General features: G+C 41.8%; 1 protein-coding gene across 3 annotated transcripts in view; it reads right to left on the bottom strand.

The window, feature by feature from the left end:
- DHRSX (dehydrogenase/reductase X-linked) overlaps positions 1–19,364 on the bottom strand; it is a 176,890-nt gene that overhangs the window by 83,752 nt on the left and 73,774 nt on the right. For 2 of the 3 annotated variants that reach the window (XM_077343330.1, XM_077343329.1), the window contains exons 2-3: positions 11,215–11,322; positions 8,023–8,091 (exon numbers count right to left, since the gene is read on the bottom strand). In XM_077343330.1, the coding sequence (XP_077199445.1) occupies positions 8,023–8,091; positions 11,215–11,230 (85 nt within the window). In that variant the 5' untranslated portion in view covers positions 11,231–11,322. The remainder of the gene's footprint in view (positions 1–8,022; positions 8,092–11,214; positions 11,323–19,364) is intronic. The other variant, XM_077343331.1, reaches the window with a different exon arrangement.

Here is a 19,364-nt window from a genome sequence, read left to right as displayed (position 1 = left end):
ACCTAATTACCCCTCCTGCGGCCTTTGCACACATTTCCTTCATGAAGTAGACTTCATTGCTTCTACCAACATACCTGCTGCTGTACCTAATCAAAGAAACAGAGCCTGGAACTAAAACAGCTGTGGAAACTCAGTCTGCCTCAAAGCTCTGCACATGAGAGTGAAAGAGAGAGAGAGAGCGCATGTAATTAGTGTTCTAGGCTGCAATTGCAACAATGGTAATAATGAAATGGAAAGACTGGAAGCAGATGCTACAAGTAGGGAAGATTCCAATGGGAACGCAATCCCACCTTCTCACAAGATAACCCCTGTGCAGCAGAACCTTTCTGTTGCCACTGTGTTTCCCAGGGGGACACATTTCAGTATCAGAGCAGATCCAGCACTGACGTGTGTCCCCTGTAGGGACACAGTACCCTGCGGAGCATACAGCACAGCAACGCACCGGTGGCAGCCCGGAGTGGTGCCGCTGGTGCAGAATCGACCTCTGGGTGTGAATGAGAGTCATGTTCGAATACCCGCTCTGCCATGAAAGCATGCTAGTTGAACTCCCGATCTCACATATACTCAGCCTGATGTACCTCACAGAGTAGTTGTGAGAATAAAGTGGAACAGAGGAGAATGGCATAAACCACTTTGGTTCCCCACTTGGGAGAAAGGCGAGGAAATAAATGAAGTAAATAAACTAAACAACACGTACACCTTCCAAAGTAATTTTGAAGACTAACCTACATAGGTATACATGTTGGGGAGGTCATCCTTTGCTAGTTCCATCACAAACATCACCCCACTCCCAATATGTGAACTAATGGATGTTGATGGATACCGCTGTAGCTAGTATTAATTTTTAAAACATTTAAATCATTTGGGTGGTTGCCAGTTCCAGGAAGGTACGATTTGGAGGGGAAGGACTTCAATGGGGTATAGTGTCATAGAGTTCACCTTCCAAAGTGGCCATTTCTCTGGATAGTAAAGGTAATAGCAAGAGATCTCCAGCCACCACCGGGAGGCTGGCAGCCCTATTCATTTTGCAGGAAATGACCTTCTTCGTGAAAGGCCTATCAGATTTTTCGATCAGTTGTATTTTTGCTTGCACCAGGCTTTAAACAATTCAGCCACTGCAGACCACCAGTGGAATAAATTGCCTAGGGAGGTGATGAGCTCCCCCTCACTGGCAGTCTCCAAGCAGCAGCTGGACAGATACTTATCCTGGATGCTTTAGGCTGATCCTGCATTGAGCAGGGGGTTGGACTAGATGCATGACCCCTTCCAACTCTATGATTCTTTTACCTGCTCCACCTGAAATAAGCAGCTACACTGAATGTAGGTGAAAGCCATTAACATTTAGCCAGCATGAGAAAAGAGAAAGTGCTTTGCTAGTTGCTGCTTGCCAGCCAGTCTGCAGGATTTCATTCTATTCCTGCTTAATTCCTGGGATTAAGATTGGTTCTGTTTGCTCTGCAGTTTCTTGTTCCCTTGCCAAGATTTTAAGCTTTGCTACTTTTTGTATTACAATTTTTTTATCTCTGTTTTGCTTCTTGTAATGATAACTTTCTTCTCAATGTCAGCCATTCTAAACATCTTTTTCATCACCTTAATTTAGTTCATGTTTCTTGTCAATTCTTTCCCTCACTTGATCGGCCACACTGCCATTCAACAGCTAACAAATCTGCATGAATCCTTTTCCTCAGACATTTATTTGGATGTCTCCAGATGAAACGTCAGTATCATTTCAAAAACTTTCCTTACTTTCCCCTCCTGTAGGACATGGTGATGGGATTGGGTTTATTCACCTGCTAATTTCAAATTGCATCTTTTTGTCATCCCATTCTTTCTAATATATGCTGTTCATGATTCATTACATTGCTTTCGTTGCTGTTTTTAATTTTATTTATGGATGATTTATTCTTTCAAATAGAATCTTCTGGTTCTCGTTGGCCTTTTCTGATGGAGTTCTGGTTTATGTTCCTCTTCATTGCCTTCTATTTTACTTGTTGATTTTAAATATCTATATTGAATCATATATTTAGTCTTCCATTCAGCATTTCTTTTCTCAGTCTCAATCAATTTGCCCAAATCTCTTCCCAATATTCCTTCTTATTGTGCTGGTCATCTTTTAGAGACTAGGATCATAGTTTTGCAATGCTTTTTTTTTTGTTGTTATGATCCTTTCCCTTACCATGCGTGTTGCCCCGCTAAGCTTCACACAGGGTCTTAGCGAGTACTCCCTCAGCTGGGAAGCTGAGATTGAGTTGTTGAGTAAAGCGAAGTCTAAAAGTCAAGCCAAAGAGTCCAGTCCAAGAGGGTCAATTCACAAGTTAAAATACAGCAGAAGCAAGGACAAGGTGGAGGTTACCATGCTGAGTACCGGGGCATAGTCCAAAGTTGAGGAGAAAACTAGAGAGAGGCCCAAAGCCAAGCCAAAGTCAGGAATGGAGAATAGTGAAGCTGACAGAGCTTTGCTGTGGAGTACAGGAACTGGACATCCAGACAGACAGGGAATGCATGGGTTACACCCATGGGAATGCATGACTAAAACTCTCCCTTATGTAGCCTCCTGAAAGCTCTCCAAAGTACATGAAGCTTAGCTCCAGCCTCTTCAGAGGAAAGGCCTTCAGCTGCATGCCATCTACTTTGACAATGAGCTGGCAGTCTTGACCTTTACCAGCAAGCTGTCAAACTGGCTTGCCTCTGTTGCATCCAGCGCTGTGGCGAGCCATCCAGACCGGATATAAATGGTAGAATGGGTTGCATGTGACTGGCACCGTGAGCTGGGTTGGCTCTTGCTTGGAACCAGATAGTCATTCGCCTATGAGTATGGCTGGTCCCAATCCTTGACCAGCTCTTCTGCACCTGATTCCAATGGCCTGGGTAGTGGTGCGCTAGGCCCAGGGTCAGAATTCAATAAGGGCACCAGAGCACCCTCTGGCAACATCAGACAATGCAAACATGACACCCTGTTCTCTAGTATTTCACTTTACTGCTTCCTGGGATTCCAACCATTCTTGAGAGCTTCATTCCTAAGATACTGATCAATTCTTGGCTTTTTCTTTTATACCTTCTCTCAAACTCTCTGCACTCTGCTGTGGATTTCTTTTATTCAACCTTTTTCTTATTTTAGGCTCATTTTTTCCTATTACTGTTCATTTAGTTTGACTCACTCCTCCTCAACTTGATCATCTCTCCTTGTATGCTAATTTAATTCTTGAGCCAGAGCTGCTGAATATCTTGGCACATATCCCACTCTTTGCCTGATTTCATTTATTATTAATGAATGCTTCCTTTCTGTTTAACCAATTTATTTTCTGCTGTGCAATCTTTTCTCAAGTATTTGCATTACATCCCTTGTCTCCAATGCTTGCTACTTTCAGTTCTTTGTCCTCCTGCTGCATCTGATCCTTCATAGGTTTATCCCAGTAATCCCAATAGTTATAAATAAAACAATGTGCAAAAACCATTATTTACTTCTCTGGTGGCAACATTTCTCCTTCTGACATCAGATCTTCGTGTTCCTCCTTCTGTACATATTCCAGTTTAGTTCTCTTCATTCTTTAAAATGTGATGGCACTGTCCTTTCTTGATTTTAATTTCTTTTTTTTTAATTAAGTTCTGAGAACATTTCTCTCTTCAATTCTCTGTTTCTGGTGAGGGCCCTTAGGGTTCTGTTTTTGGCATATTTCAACTCAGTCTGCATACTCAGCCTGCATTCATTTGGCCCAATTCATGATGCTCCTTAAAGTTTCCCTCTTGCCAAAATTGTCTCTTTTGCTATACCATAACTGAAGATAACCAGCTTTAGATTTCTGTTCCTTTCCCCCTTTTTCCATACTTACTGTATATACTCGTGTATAAGCCGAGTTTTTCAGCACAGTATTCACACTGAAAAGGTGCTCCTTGGCTTATACGTGGGTATATACAGTAATTGAAATAACAGCCTGCTCCCAGCCAGCCACTCGCTACATTGCTTCTGCAAGCCTCCTGCAAGCTTAAGCTTGCTTGCTCTGGCTGCGTGTAGGACAGCAGAGGGACTCTGGTCTTTTTTTTTTCCTTTTGCCTTCACTTCTTCCAAACCATTCTTTTGGTTTATGTGGGTGGGGTGGGGTGGGTTTTGGGGGTGCTTTGGGATCTACTGTTTCTCCTAATGTTTATTTCTTCTTTTTTTCTGAGAGGCTGCATTGTTTGCCTTTTCTTCATGGGGTTGTGTTTCTTTTAAAAGTTGATTTTTACAGTTCTTTATTTCAGTGTTGAGTTTTATAGTTATTTATTTCAGTGTTTTGTTCTGGGGGGGGGCAGTGCAATTGTAGTTAGAGTAGTCCATTCTCCCGGTTTGGTAGCTGTTGTACTTGTTGTAATAGGCTAACAACTTTGGATACTGTTGTTCTGCTCTGGTTTGCTGGCCCTCTTTTGCACTTATAGAGCAGTTTACTGTTTTTTCTTTGAAATAAGTATTCAAAACATTTAACCTACTGGTGCCTCAATTAATGTAAATTTACCAGTAACTGCTGCATTTCCCACCCTCGGCTTATATGAGAGTCAATAAGTTTGCCCAGATTTCGTGGTAAAATTAGGTACCTCGGCTTATATGTGGGTTGGTTTATATGCGAGTATATACAATACTAATGTTCCCATGGGGGAAAAAAATCTGAAGAAGTGTGCACACACACCACGGTGTATTTGATTTGATTTATTGCATTTATAGAACCGCCCTTCTCGGCACAGCTGTCTCTGGGCAGTATACAACAGTTTAAAAACCAATAGAACAATGAACAACAAAATAATTTTAAATTATTTAAAAACTATCTCAAGACAGAAGTCAGCATTCTTCCTTTCCCTAGTCCAATCCATCCTGAATGTTCCATGGAGGGTGGGGGTGGGATTTTAGATGGTCCTTGAACAAAACTTTGTTGATATTAAAAGTGCCACTGGACTCAAACTGACAGTGAAGTAAATTAAATTCCAAAATGACAGTGAAGTAATTGAATTTTAAAAAATATTTTCTGTTCCATGGTGCAATCAACAACAAAAGGGTGACTGACACCAAGAAATCAGAGGGGCATTAAGACCTGGAACTAGGACAAAAGTTGAACCATGAAGAAAGCTGGCAGGAAGAAAATCGATTCATTTGAAATATGCTATTGGAGAGGAGTTTTACATATCACATGGACCACCAAAAAGACAAACAAGTGAGTTCTAGATCAAATCAAGTCTGAATTCTCCTTAGAAACTAAAATGACTAAATTGACACTATTGTACTTTGGGCAAATCATGAGGAGACAGACTCACTGGAAAAAAAACAATGATGCTAGGAAAAGCTGAAGGCAATAGGAATAGAAGAAGATCCAGTACGAAAAAGTGACCTAATAAAGCAAAAAACACAAAGACCTAACGATGGACCTAACTCAACACCACACTTATGCATGATCAAAAATGTACTACTGGCAACTTTTTGCAATAGACTGCCACTTGGAGAAAAACTATATGATATAAAAATTTCCATTTATTTGTATGCTATATATCAAGTTTAACTATACAGCTGCATGTTGGAGAAGACCTTAAACAGTTTATCGACATAGAATCATTCACAATTGTCACAGGTAATAACCATTCTGGAACTCCTCATTCAGAGTCATCAAGCACCGAATTAAATTGTTGTACTCAATATGAAACAATGACAGGAGGAAGGAGAACACCTTTGACCTTCTAATTTACTACCACATAGGCTAATGTTCACATTAGTATTTATGTTCTCTCAGACATGCTATATCAGCCCAAGTTTTATGACAACAATGTTCCAGGTATCTTATAGACTTTTAAATTCCTACTGCTCCACATTAAACTATGAAACTGACTTTCAAAGACAGAAAAAGATATTGATTGTTACTGCACAGAGGGGTAAAATGCTCGTGGCCTCTTGTTTGCAAACACAGGATGATAAACTTAGCGTTCACACCCCTCCTGCGTTTTCCCTCTGCCCCACCTCAGCTTTTTGCCTCCCGACAAAGCTGCAAGGGGAAGCAAAATAAACTTCTCCCTTTGCTCCTTGGCTTGTCAATTACAGCAAGTTACCAATCACAGAACAGCAGTTCTCTCATGGACTGAAACTTTCTCCCCCCCCCCCAAGCCCCAAAATTAATTAGTTTTTTTAAAGGCAGTTCTGTATTGCTATTCAGTAATGCCACAACATAGAAGTATTTTGAATTTTAAAAATAAACGCTTCCACATTGCTATGGAGAAATGCCAAAACAATACAGTACCCCCCCCTCTTTGGGATTCGTGAGGTTTGGGGGCTTTATTTCTGTCTGGGTGGATTTGTAGACGCTGTACATGGTAACTGGAGACCAAAGTGTCATTTTTGTGTAAACGGTTGGCTTAAAAACAAAGCGCACACAAGCCTGGATGATCAGGAGAAGGCTGCTTGATCACCCACCTCATTCCCCACCTCCAGGAAACAGAAACGGGGCTGTGTGTTGCCTGCCTGATCCCAAAAAGACTGTGGATACTTTGCAGAAGATTTTATTTTACCTTTGACAATGTAGCTTTGTGGTCACGCTGCAAAGTGAATTGTGCCATTTTTTTAAAAAATTACTCAGAGCAGTAAATGGACAGGGAACAGTGGGTGCAAGGGTGGGACAATGCTACGGAGACTATCGTGCCTTTCCTCCTCCACTGGTTGCTCACCAGTGGTTGCTCACCAATGGGATGCAACATAAAAAGTGGCAAATCCACTTTTTGCGATTTCCCTCATCCCACGGCAAGTCTGGGCAAAACGCAAGCCAGCCACTGGACAGCTTGGGGATGAAGGCGACATCATGCATAGGCAGCTCTAAAACCTACCAGCAACCAGAGACTGTCCAGGGGCAGATTCCTCATGCGGAAACTGTCGCTGTGGACAACTCATATGTGTTGTCCCAAGACGCCCAGCATTCCAGGTTCCTATGAGGAGAGCCAGTTTGGTGTAGTGGTTAGGCGTGCGGACTTCTAATCTGGCATGTCGGGTTCGATTCTGCACTCCCCCACATGCAGCCAGCTGGGTGACCTTGGGCTCGCCACAGTGCTGATAAAACTGTTCTGACTGAGCAGTGATATGAGGGCTCTCTCTGCCTCACCCACCTCATGGGGTGTCTGTTGTGGGGAGAGGAAAGGAAAGGCGACTGTAAGCTGCTTTGAGCCTCCTTCGGGTAGAGAAAAGCGGCATATAAGAACCAACTCTTCTTCTATGAACACCCCAGTAGAATTGTTGCTCAGATTCGCAAAATCCCTCAGAACATTTCAGAAGCCATATGGACCAATCAGTTTCTGAGGCTGGACCATTTAACCTGTCAGCTATTCCTGCAAGGAGGGGAGTAGCAACCACCTAATCCATCAGTAAATAATAGTCGGATCATAGTGCATTTTGCATATTTAATGTCCTTATCAGTATGTAAAACGCTGCTCAGTTCAGAAGTTTAACCACAGTTTATGAAGGACCCAAACCAAGAGACCAATCACACATAATCATCATTCAACCATGTCTTGGTCATATATGCTAGATATACTTTATCACAACCCAGAAGTTTATATAGAACATTTCATTACTTTAAAATCTGACATTATGCATCAAGGATAGTTTAGTGAGACCATTTCCGCACTGGGCTGCAGGCTGGAGTTTGAGCTGGGGCAGTTTGCCCTACCTCTTCATGCTCCAACATGGAGGAGAATTTGGCCCAGTGTACTTCGTCCACCCCAGATTTGTGCTCCCAGAAGGGAACTGGGGCAGCAAAGTTCCCAGTGTGGAAACGGTGAGAGTCCACCTAACATATCTGTAAATGGGATAGACATTAATTAGCACATGTGCGTAGTCTGTCTCCCTGATAATTTCCCCAACTCACCACAGATTCCTAACATATTCAGCACCTCAATATTAAGTGTAGCCATCATTTGCACAATGCGTTAGTATGTAAAAAGCTGCACATACTAGACAGGAAAATTTAAACATTTAATTCAAGAAAAATACAAATCTGATTTTTTTAACACAGAAATAAATACCTTTTGCATTCAAAGTTTCTTCTTTTATTTTCATCACAGTTTCTTGGCCTTCGCTTTCACTGTTCCCAGCTACGAGTCAAGTTAGAGAAAAACAATAATATTAATTGAAGTATTTCAGAATATCAACACACAGTTTGACACTAATTTCTTGCAAATATCCACAGTCAAAATATTAGATTAATTATTGAGGTGAATGAAGCAGAACTGCAAATATCCACAGTCAAAACATTAGATTAATTATTGAACAAAATGAAGCAGAATTGCTGATATTAAAAGATGAAAAAGGACAGGGCTCCCTTAACAACAAAGAGCAAATCAGTTCACGTAACAGAGAAAGATGTATGAAGTAAGGCCATCTCATGTACAATTCCTTGACCCAACATCAATGTATTGAAATAATATTTTGCACAAAGACAATATCTTGATCACTACATTGCTACCTACCTTGATACAATTGTGTGATAGAAATTTGAACCCCAAAATTTTAGGTGCCAAACCCATTGGCCATTAGCACAAAAGAAAGATCCACCTCCGTCCCCATTGCATTGGTTAATTTGTGCAACTCCTGCTGATGCTACATGATGAGACTGCCTCATGGACAGAATGGACAGATATAGCCAAGTGTTTGTGAGTTGGCCTACGTGATCTAAGACTAGGCCTGGTTGTGTAAAGAATTGGCTTTGTTTGGCTTCAAATCATGCTCATGAACCTTTCTGTGAAACAGATGCCCGAGAAGGGAATACATCCCCTCTAAACATCGGCAGGGATGTCATTCTGCCTGTGTTCTAGCTACATCTCTTTCAGCAATGGCAATTTGTACAGCTTGATGTAGTGGTTAAGAGCAGAGGCTTCTAATGTATTAAGCTAGATTTGATTCCCTGCTCCTCCACCTGCTGGGTGACCTTGGGCTAGTCACAGAAACTGTTCTCACAGAGTTCTCTCAGCCTCACCTACCTCACAGGGTGTCTGTTGTGGGGAGAAGTGAAGACTATTATAAGCCACTCTGAGATTCCTTTGGGCAGTGAAAAGCAGGACATAAAAACAATACTTCTACTGGGAAACATTGTCTCCCTCCCTTCACATGTCCCCATGGTGCTTCTGCTTCCCCATCTTCCATGCCATTGGTTTCAAGTTTGCTTTGTTGTGATGGTCTTGAGAAGACTACAGCAATACTAAGGTGGTATCCATATGGAAAGGGAAAGTCTGTATCTTCCCAGTCCCACCCACATCAGCATTATTTTCCCTGCCACCCCCAAAGCATTCCTCCCTTTTGGATTACAAACTTCAAACCTCACATGACTTACTCATGAGTAAGCATTCCCAGGGGAGACTCTCTGTGTCCCAGAGGGGTGGCAGGAGGCTGTTTCTGGGTCTTCCAGAAGGGATGCAGAGCCTGTGCCAAGCAGTAGTGCCCCCCCCCAAACTGAAATAGGCCAGGAGACCAGGGAAGCTTACTATCAGCAGGGCATGCTCTGAGGCCAGCTCCTCTTCTTCCCAGCAAACTAATGAAACTGGCAGGAAGTCAGAGAGCTGACAACTTGTTAGCTTTTTCCTGGCTAAGCGCTCCCTCTTGATTGGGCCAAAACTACCAGGGCTGAGGGCCCTCCTGATTGGGGCTAAACTATCCTGGCTGAGGGCCATGGCTTACTCATGAGTAAACATTCCCGGGGTAGAGGCTTTTCCTCGCTGTCTGCATGCAATCTGACCTGATTGGTCCTCATAGGCAGAGTGCAATTTAAACTGATTGGCCTTCACTCATGAGTACACATTCCCAGCATTTAATTATGAATATGGAATTGCTATTGCCTTAATGAAATGTATATTAGTCTGTAAATGAATATATTAGATCAGCACTTCAATTATATCTCATAGATTAGTGGATGCTTCTTTGCTGTTACCATTAAAACCCAAAAAAACATAAAATCCCATGCAATATGTGCTTTTTTCTTTAGAGTTCATCCAGAATTTCACAGTGCAAATATCCAGTTTGATCCTAATCTCTAGGAATAGATGCAGTGTCAACAAACAAACCCTCCAGTGGAACTGCCATATCTATGAGCTCTTCTTAAAAAGAAGCTACGGACATGAGATCAAGTCTCCTCACTTTCTTAGCCTAAGTAATTTTCTGCAGCAGGGAATTCAAGTCCAGCATGCTGCATATAGTTCTGTTGGAGGAAAAGGGACATTTTGTAGCAATCCCTGCAAGGTTTTTCATATTTCAGGCTCCTCTGCCATTCTTTATCAAAGCCTCCAGCACTCTGTTGCACATCTGATATATCCATTCCATTTGGGCATACATAACAGAAAGGCTGCGATATGGATACAGTTTCAAAGAAATAATATTGCTAAAATTCAGAACTGCACTGTTGGAGTCAGTTTACAATGCCTTCCCATGCTACAGGCAGAGCAACAACGAACCTCTGTCAAATGCACATTGCATATTCATCAACAGACCTGCTCAAGTATTTGGTCAAGGGCCACTACAGCCACAGCCCAATGCTAGTTCACAGAAATGTCCCTCTAGGACCATTTCCACACCGGAGGCTTTGCGCGGGCTGCAGGCTGGAGATTGTGCTGGAGAAGTTTCCCTGCCTCTTCCTGCTCCCACATGGCAGAGCATTTGGCACTGATAAAACTGTTCTGACCAAGCAGGAATATCAGGGCTCCCTCAGCCTCACCCACCTCACAGGGGGTCTGTTGTGGGGAGAGGAAATGGAAGGTGACTGTAAGCCGCTTTGAGCCTCCTTCAGGTAGGGGAAAGCAGCATGTAAGAACCAACTCCTCCTCCTCCTCCTCCTTCTACTACTACTACTACTGCAAGGGCTTTACATCAGGAAAATCAAGTTTTGGTAAGAGATTCTCTTCTGTCTGTACCTATCTTTTTCATAAAGCTAGCTGTGTATACAGCATTTGCACAGGTGCATATGCAAACGGTATTTTGTTCTTCGCACTGCAGCTTTCTGCCTCCTGTTTGTTGATCAGGACTTCAATGTGTTGTTGACGGTGCTAGATTTTAATTTTATTTCTACTGAGTAGCCTGGAGGAAATCTACCTCTCAGTCTAACCTACTTGAGAGGAAGGTTGTGAGATTAAAACATGACTCTGAGGAAGGCTGGCAAACATTTAACTAATACTGAAATTAAAACAGAATTAAAGTCACATAAATGTGCATCAATGACAGAACATCAGTACCTATTATAACATGCATGCCGAGCCTCACCAGATTCTTCACAGTATGGTAACCAATTCCTTTAGCACCTCCAGTCACTATGGCAACATTCCCATTTTGCTGAGGATAAACTATGTGAAAAAGAAGGGAAAAGGAAGTTAGGTTAAGATCTATTGTACCACTCCCAACTCTGGAGACAAAGCCTGACAGGCAATCAGAACAACAGGGCTCACCATTACTCATCAATAATAAGGATCACCAGGAGTCAGCTAATGCTTTATGTGGCAATAGGGTTTGCAACAGCTACCCAAGTATTAGTCCATCCATCCTGCTTGTGGGACACATTGTAACTCTGCCGTGTGCAACCACCCAGCTAAATGTATAAATATAAACCAGCCCTGAAGTATAAAAGCTGGAAGATGGTTTGAAAGTGCAAGAACCAAGTTCAGACTTGTACTAAGATAACCAAGTGGGTCAGCCTTCCTCACAAGATTGTTCTAAAATAACCATACATATTCTAATAGTAGACTTTTATTTGTTCCAATACGGCCTTTAGCTTATAGTATAGGGGCAGTATAATTTTAAACTTCCTTGAGCTCTTCATGATGATATTATGATGTTCTTAAAGAACTAGCAGGATAAAACAACCAAACAGATAACTAAGAATGTTTTATATTCCTGGAGCATGGGTACAGATAAAAAGCAACAACTGGATATATGGAGACAATCATGCACTCACCAAAGAACTCATCTACCCAGCCCCACCCACATAAATAAATCCTTTCATTATAGTCTCAGTTAAACAGAATGCAAAGATCAATTAGTCATAATTTATTTTATTCCTATGCAGCAAACAGTAGTCATGACCAAGTCCCACAGAAACCGGTGAAAGAAATTAATTACAACTAACAAATCTTATTCCTTTCAGCCGAATGTAATCACCAGTAATGGTTGCTAGACTAAAGCCAAAGTGTGCAATTATGAATATATAAGAATAGTTCCACTGTATGATAATCTAATTTTGTAATGTCACTTTTTATTATTATACCAAAGGGAGTAATTTGAAAGAATAAACTGATCTGAGAATAACTAAATTGTTAATCTATTGGAACTGTATCTGTTGTAGCATAATATACAATGGGTTTATGCAAAGGTCACATGAAAACATCTACCTGGTTCAGATGGTACATGGTATAATCTAATCCTGCATGGTCTGCAGTAGGCGGTCCACCTACTGCAGCGTCTCCCCAGAATGGTGCTCATGGACATTATGTCTGTTTTCTCAATTTCATTATAGAAAGTGCTTCAGAAGTCCACAGAATACACTATTGTGTCTGAGATAGCACTAAGTTGGAAACAGATGCTTCTGTTACAGAAGAACACCAACTCCTGGCTCAGACTCTGCTAACATTTGGTCAAACCGCCTAGTGTTTTGAGACCAGACCAAACCACCACAAAAGCTGTTCTGTGAATGGTCCCCCCCCACACACACACACACACTCATGACAGCTGCCTTCTTGTAGCATCCACTATCAGTTCTCAATGTTCTAGGGCCAACAGGTTCAACACAGGGGATCCTTGACTTTCTGGCTTGTGAAGCAGCTAGCTAATTTACTTAAAGCTTTTTTATGGACTAGAGACTTTACTGATCATGAGAGGAAATAGCCAATTATTATTATTGTTGTTGTTGTTGTTGTTGTTATCGGCAAAGCCGGCTCATGGCAGGTTACAAAATAAAACAGTATAAACCCCTAAAATCCCTATTTCCACTAAAACTAACAATTGAACAAAAACTAGCGGCAACCAACCCACCCAACTTGCTGGGGAAAGAAAAAAAAATCAGGGAGAAGATGACCACGACCGATAAAATATATTTAGAATATATTTCTGTACCGCATCTTCATAGTCCTGCTTGATGGCTAACAAAACCAACATTATTTTTTAAAAAATAAGCTGCTGAAAAGCAAGCTGTTCAAAACAAGAATTTGGCTCAGCCTGAGCTGTTTTTATGACCCAAAGAATTAGGCTTGTGAATTATGTGAAACTGATGATGGACAAGAAGGAAAAAGCACAGCACACTTATTTAATTTTTATTGGAAGTCAAAATGAATTTCAGGTTCTGTGATATTTTACAGAAAATAAGTTATACACAAAAACACAGTATGCAATTTAAGAGTGGTGGGACATACATATTTTATTGGCAATATACAACTTGCTTTAGCATCCTGGATTGCAGCTCATAGGAGGGAAATCAATCTCATTGAGCAAGCAGGTGCATACAGCATAAAGCAATGCGGTCTTTGAAGGCAAGGATGAAACAAGGCAGAGGAAAACAGCTGGGAGGAATCTTTGTAATGTCAAGTACAGCAGCCCTTGCTACCCTGAAACAAGGGATAAAATGGCTGCGTTGGAAGACAGCACAAAAGATCAGAGACACAAAGGGGTGGCACAGGGTTGTTTGCAGTTGTGACAAATGGGGGTGTGTGTGGGGAGTGAGCAACAAGAAAATGAACAGCACCGGATCCTCTTCAAACAGCCTCTAAAGGAGCCTCTCAAGGACCCATTATGCACGGGGGGAATAACGCACATTCGGGGTGGAATGGCGGTGACTAAAATCACGGATAACGCACGGAGCCGGCTGCAACCGGCTGCAGCTTCGGTGCATGCCGCTGAAAAAGCCGCGTTAGTGAAACGCGGAAGAAAGCGCAGCTTCCGGGTGACCGGGGCGCAACCAGAAGCGGCGCCGGGATCGCCGCGTCCATAATCGGTTACTCTAGGTTTTGCCGCCGTCACACCCCGTCCCATGCATAACTGCTGTGCTTCGCGTCTTCCCCCTCCGCATTTTCCATGTGACCCGAAATCACTGTTTCAGCGGCCGTGCATAATGGGCCAAGGTGAGCCAGCGTGGTGTACTGCTTAAGAATGCTTAAGACTGGCAGACTCTACACTGGAGACGTTGGTTTGTTTCCCCACTCCTTCACATGAAGCCTGCTGGATGGCTTTGGGCCAGGCCCTTAGAACAGTTCCCTTAGAACTCTCTCAACCACACCTACCTCACAAGGGAAGGCGACTGTAAGCTGCTTTGAGACTCCTTAAGCTAGAGAAAAGCAGGGTATAAAATCCAACTCTCCTTATTCTTCTTTCAACGCTTTTATTCTTCCTTCACACTGCTCACATTTCAGAGTGCTGCTGCTAGCACTTCTGTAAACCTGCAGATTACCTGCAAATATTAAGCCTCCATGCTCAATATTTAACTACAAGCTTTAATTCTATATCCAAGCTTTCATTCTTAAAAACTCAATCCTACCAAATAGTTTTGGAGAACTAGAAAGAACTGGAATGGAAGAAAAGGTCTCTGTGACCAAATATGCACGACGGTGGCCTCACTAGGCTGCTGAGTCCTAGTGGCAGGGTAGCATGCCCCGCTACGTCCTGTTTATGCATGGGGGAAGAAATCCCCTGGCCCACACGGTCTGCCCCAGAATTGTGTGTGCACATGTACATCCCCAGGTGACAAAGTTCTGCTGTGCCTCACAGTGGCGGTAGTGGCAGGGCAGCATGGGGGTCCCACCTCAAGATGGTGGGATAGTGGTATGCTCCACAACACCGCAAAGCTGAATGGGACCTGCAGGGACACTGTAAGTGTGGGGGAGGAGCTGGGCCTCAAAGGTCCGGCTCTTCCCTTATGCTCAGGCCTGCCCTGACCTGGCCGCTCCTGGCCACCGCAGCAAGACAGGAAACACGGAAGAATCCATGTTCTCTTTCTAAGGGCCATCAGAGGCCCTAACACAGGAATTAGCCCCGCTGGCATGCAGGCACTTGCCCACCTTTGCATAATCGAGCCATGGCAATCTTCCACATAGTCTCCAGTCTGAATGGCACTATCCAGACAACTGCATGCCATAGGCAGAGAGCAAAAGTACCATAACACACTGCTCCTTTTTTTTTCTGAGACTTCCAAAACATTTCCCAATTAAGAATATTTAAGGAAACACTCTTTGAAACAAGCAAGGAAATCACCGTGCTTTTGTTGAACTGTGAATTATGTTCGTTTTAAATCAGGGCTTAATAAATCCCAGATGCCAGGTTGCCTGAAACTTTCATTGCGGTATTTTCAAAGTGACTTTTTTGCAGCTTCTCCCCCCACTTCTTAGTTGAAGTACAAACGGCAGTTTCTTCACTGATGAAAAAGGGAAGAATTAATCCCCCTGAACCTGCTAAGATAAAAGCCATGTGAACTGGGAGCTGCAAGGAGGAGGATTGGCCAAGGTTGCATGATAAACTGCCTGGATCCAATCCAAAGGCTGAAGAGAAGCAGACCCATCAGCTGCAAGAAGCTAAGAAGAAAAGGAAGCTGACAATATGCTATAAGTTCCACAATTAATCTTCTTTCTTGTGATGGAGTTTTATTATGATAGAATAAAGAGAATTCATTGTGAAATTCATAGCCTATCATCTGGATCCTATCCAAAGTGGATATCATTTTGCACCAGCGTTTTGTTGTATGACCTGAAAAGAAAGGCACATGAAGTTCTTACCATTGCTTGTTTGTATGTAAACTAGATTTTACAACATTCACTGGTGATGGATGAATTCTTTCTTAACCATCCCCATTCTATACTGGCTCCTATATTCAATTAAATGCAGTTTTGTAAAGAAATAGTAGTAGTCTTAAGAGAAGTTAGACCAGGCCCTTTAACCTGGCATTTGGTTTTTTGTGAACACAGCCAGGATTATATTTACCTATATATATGTTAAGCTGCAGCATTTTTGTTCTAATAAAATCACAAGAGTGTATAGAGATTTTGTGTTGTGGTACCAATAATTAGAAAATGCAATAATTGAAAAAAACAAATGCTGAAAAATATGTCCGGTTCAGGCCTTTTTTGTACTTTTTAAAATTTCAATAACCATGCCTTTCAGTAAACCCCAGAAAACTCTGTGTAAGTTCCCATGACTTGAAGCATATATTCTTCTTTAAAACATACAAAAAGAATCCCTCCATCTCCTCTCAATAACATTCACAATAGTAGGATTAGTTTCACACCAGAGAAATATTTATTTTCCTATTTTTGTATTAAAGTTGTATCACTCATACTTAGGCTCAGATGTCCTTGCAGAAGTTTACAGTAAGTTAAAATAAGAGGAAAACTAAACCACATTAGATCCCAGATCACATCAGATTTCAAATTTTTAATCTAGCCAATTCTTACTAGAAGTTATCCTACGCACATTGTACTGGCAGAAATGAATTCCCCTTTCCTTCTTTTTCATACAAAAGCTCTCTGTGATGTTTTACTATAGGGAGCAAGAAAACCCTCACAGACAAAACAAAAAAGATGAGGGGATCTGCAGCAAGAACTCTGTAAAATTACACTGCACCGTTCTTCCATCAGTGAAACAACAATAGAATATACTTCAGTGAATCTGGTTGAGATATGTGTTGTTACTGGTTCCTGTGACAAATGACAAGTATCAGAATGGACGATAAATCAATTATAACAGATGCTGACCAAGGTCACCCACCATAATTTATTTCAACGGGATAAGGATTAGTAAATTGGGGCAATTATAGTTTTCTTGGCCCCTTCAAAAATGGTTAGCATGCCTTTTAAAAAGTTGAGGCTGCAAGACTGGTCTGTTACCTGTTCAGGTATAACAATAGACTAGAAACTGCAGAAAGGAAAGGTAACCTTGTAAACATGCAAACATGTACACAGAGTGTGACTTTATCCAATTGGCTTAATCTAAGAATCTTGTTTTTCGCTTCTTCACAACGATCAGAGAAGAGAAAATTGCAGTTTACACATGGGCTCGACTGTCCACATTATGTGCACTCCCTTTCCTTCCAGAGGCATCCATGTCAGCCTGAGGCCCCCAGCCAGGTGTGCTCAGGAAGATGCCTTCAGGTGGAATGGATGTACTCCCACTTCCTAGAGCTGAAAAGAGAAGCAGGTACTTCTAGCTGACAACCAACTATTAGAATTGTCTTGCTGGATCAGACCATATTTCACCTCTGTTGGTTTCATTATATGCCTGGACACTTGCAACCAGGACATGCTGGAAATAGCCATCCCCTACTGTTCATCCCCAGCCTCTGATAAAAGGTTTCATTTTTAGCTATCAGAGCTAATAGCTGCTGAAAGCCCTATCTCCTGGGAATTACCATACCTATTTGAAACAGCAGGCTTCTTCCATTAATTCCGATTCAGGTATTTTCATGCAGACTCCCCAGCAATTGTCACCTTGGGCTATCACACCAATTAAGAAAAATAAAACGCAGTCATTTAAGACAAGAGAATCTTGAACTGTTTATAAACTGCGGCAAAATCTCATGTTCCTGTTCCCACAAAAAAAAATTGGACCCTGCTTCCATGCTTCACAGGGGGGAAAGAGAAAATAGAGTTCAACAAACATTTCCACTATTTGGTAAACAAGTTGAACTTGTTCTGTGTGAACCTAGAATGAAGTGGAAGTATAGACAGAACCACTTCAGATAACTGATAGGAGGATGGCATTTATGAATACTAGTTCAAAGCTCCCTGCAAGTAGAGAACTAGGACGGCAGGCTTTTAATATGCTGTTTTCTGTTTGCAGGAGAAAACTTGTGAAGAGAGTGTTCAAAAGGCATGGTATAATCCATCATACCAGAACTCCTTCCATCTCATTTCCATCAGCTTCCTGCTACACATGTGGACCAGCATCAGTGCAACTGAAAAGTTTTCAAAAGATATGAACTTGCATAAAAAGGAACCTATAAGCATAGCTTATTTTCTGCCAGATTTCAAAAGGCTTGAGCCTTCAAAGCACAGGAAGCTCTAGTAATAAAAAATAGGCCTTTGAACATATGCAAAGGGCTATGCCATCCACACTCACAGCCAGCTACACATGTTGAATTATCCAGCAAGGCTTCCAGGTATCTTTGAGGCACTTTTTGAAAATAGAACACACTGCATAATTTTAGATGTCTGCTGATAAAGTGATTGGGAATGGCTGGAAAGGCCTATTGAACCTTGAAGGTAAGGCCATCATTTCACTTCTGAACTGGACAGTCGCTTTAAGTGGTTCTCTGATTACTTCCAATACTCAAATAAGTGGGAAAATGATCCAAGATAACAATTCATCAGAAGCTACCACTTGCTAAAAGGTAAAAGAGTTGTTTTAAGGACAATAAGACAACCTCCCAGAACACAGTGGGAGTGAAGTACAGGGACTAGAGCAATAAGGGGCAATGAGCAAAAGTACACAGACCATGTTGACGACAACCTGGAGAAAAAAATGTCCTGTCATTCAGGTTCCTAAGGATTCAAGGATCCATTTTTTTTTTTACAAAGCTGTATTCCGCGAACTTTGTCAATTGGATCCAACTGCTTTGCGAGGAACACTGATTTCTATACAATACTTTGGCACACATACTGTAGCTTCCAAGCTATCCAAACAGTCTTTGCAGCTATAGTAAGGAAACTACACTGCAGCAATAAAATTGTCTTTATTTTTTACAGCTCTGCATCACTTTTGTTCCCAAAGAGCTCAAACTGGCATACACAGAATGTATCCTTATAGCAACTCTGAGAGGTAGATTAAGCTGAAATGTAATTGGACCCTGTGAGCTTATTGATGCCAAGGAGAGCACTTCCCTACTTAGATGTAGCCATGGATACAGGCACCAAAAATCAAAGCTTTTAACACTCACTTCTAGAACCATGTGATTTTGTGCCCCTTTCAAGTAAGAAGTTCCACTTTATCTGTCAGATCTCCCAAGGATATTGTAAACTCACTAAAGTTTTTAAAATAACAGGCAGTTGGCCTATAAAGTTTTAGACCAGGTACCAAATCTAAACGGTCATAAGATCTAAGGGTTCCTATGCACAACTCCTAGGATAAATGCTAGGGACATATGAAGCTGTCAGTTTAAAGATTATTATTAGAAGGTATTTCGTAATGTTTCCTCGACCCTACTTTCTGCATTGTTTTTTTGTGGGTTCTGTTTCAGGTATTCCCCCTCTCCCTGATTTTTGCACATTTAGTACATTAATATGTGACAGTCAAATGTAGATGGGAATCATGTGGGTTTAGACACAGGTGGAGAGGTGGAGGCCTGGTGACATCAGTTCCTGTGATATGGCCATGGGATTCAGTGAGTAACACATTCCAGTAACATGGCACTTCCGGG

The sequence above is a fragment of the Paroedura picta genome, chromosome 6, assembly GCF_049243985.1.
Source record: "Paroedura picta isolate Pp20150507F chromosome 6, Ppicta_v3.0, whole genome shotgun sequence".
NCBI classification, from domain to species: Eukaryota; Metazoa; Chordata; class Lepidosauria; order Squamata; family Gekkonidae; genus Paroedura; species Paroedura picta.
Note: the sequence above shows the minus strand (reverse complement) of the source record. Positions and strands in the feature narration are given on the sequence as shown.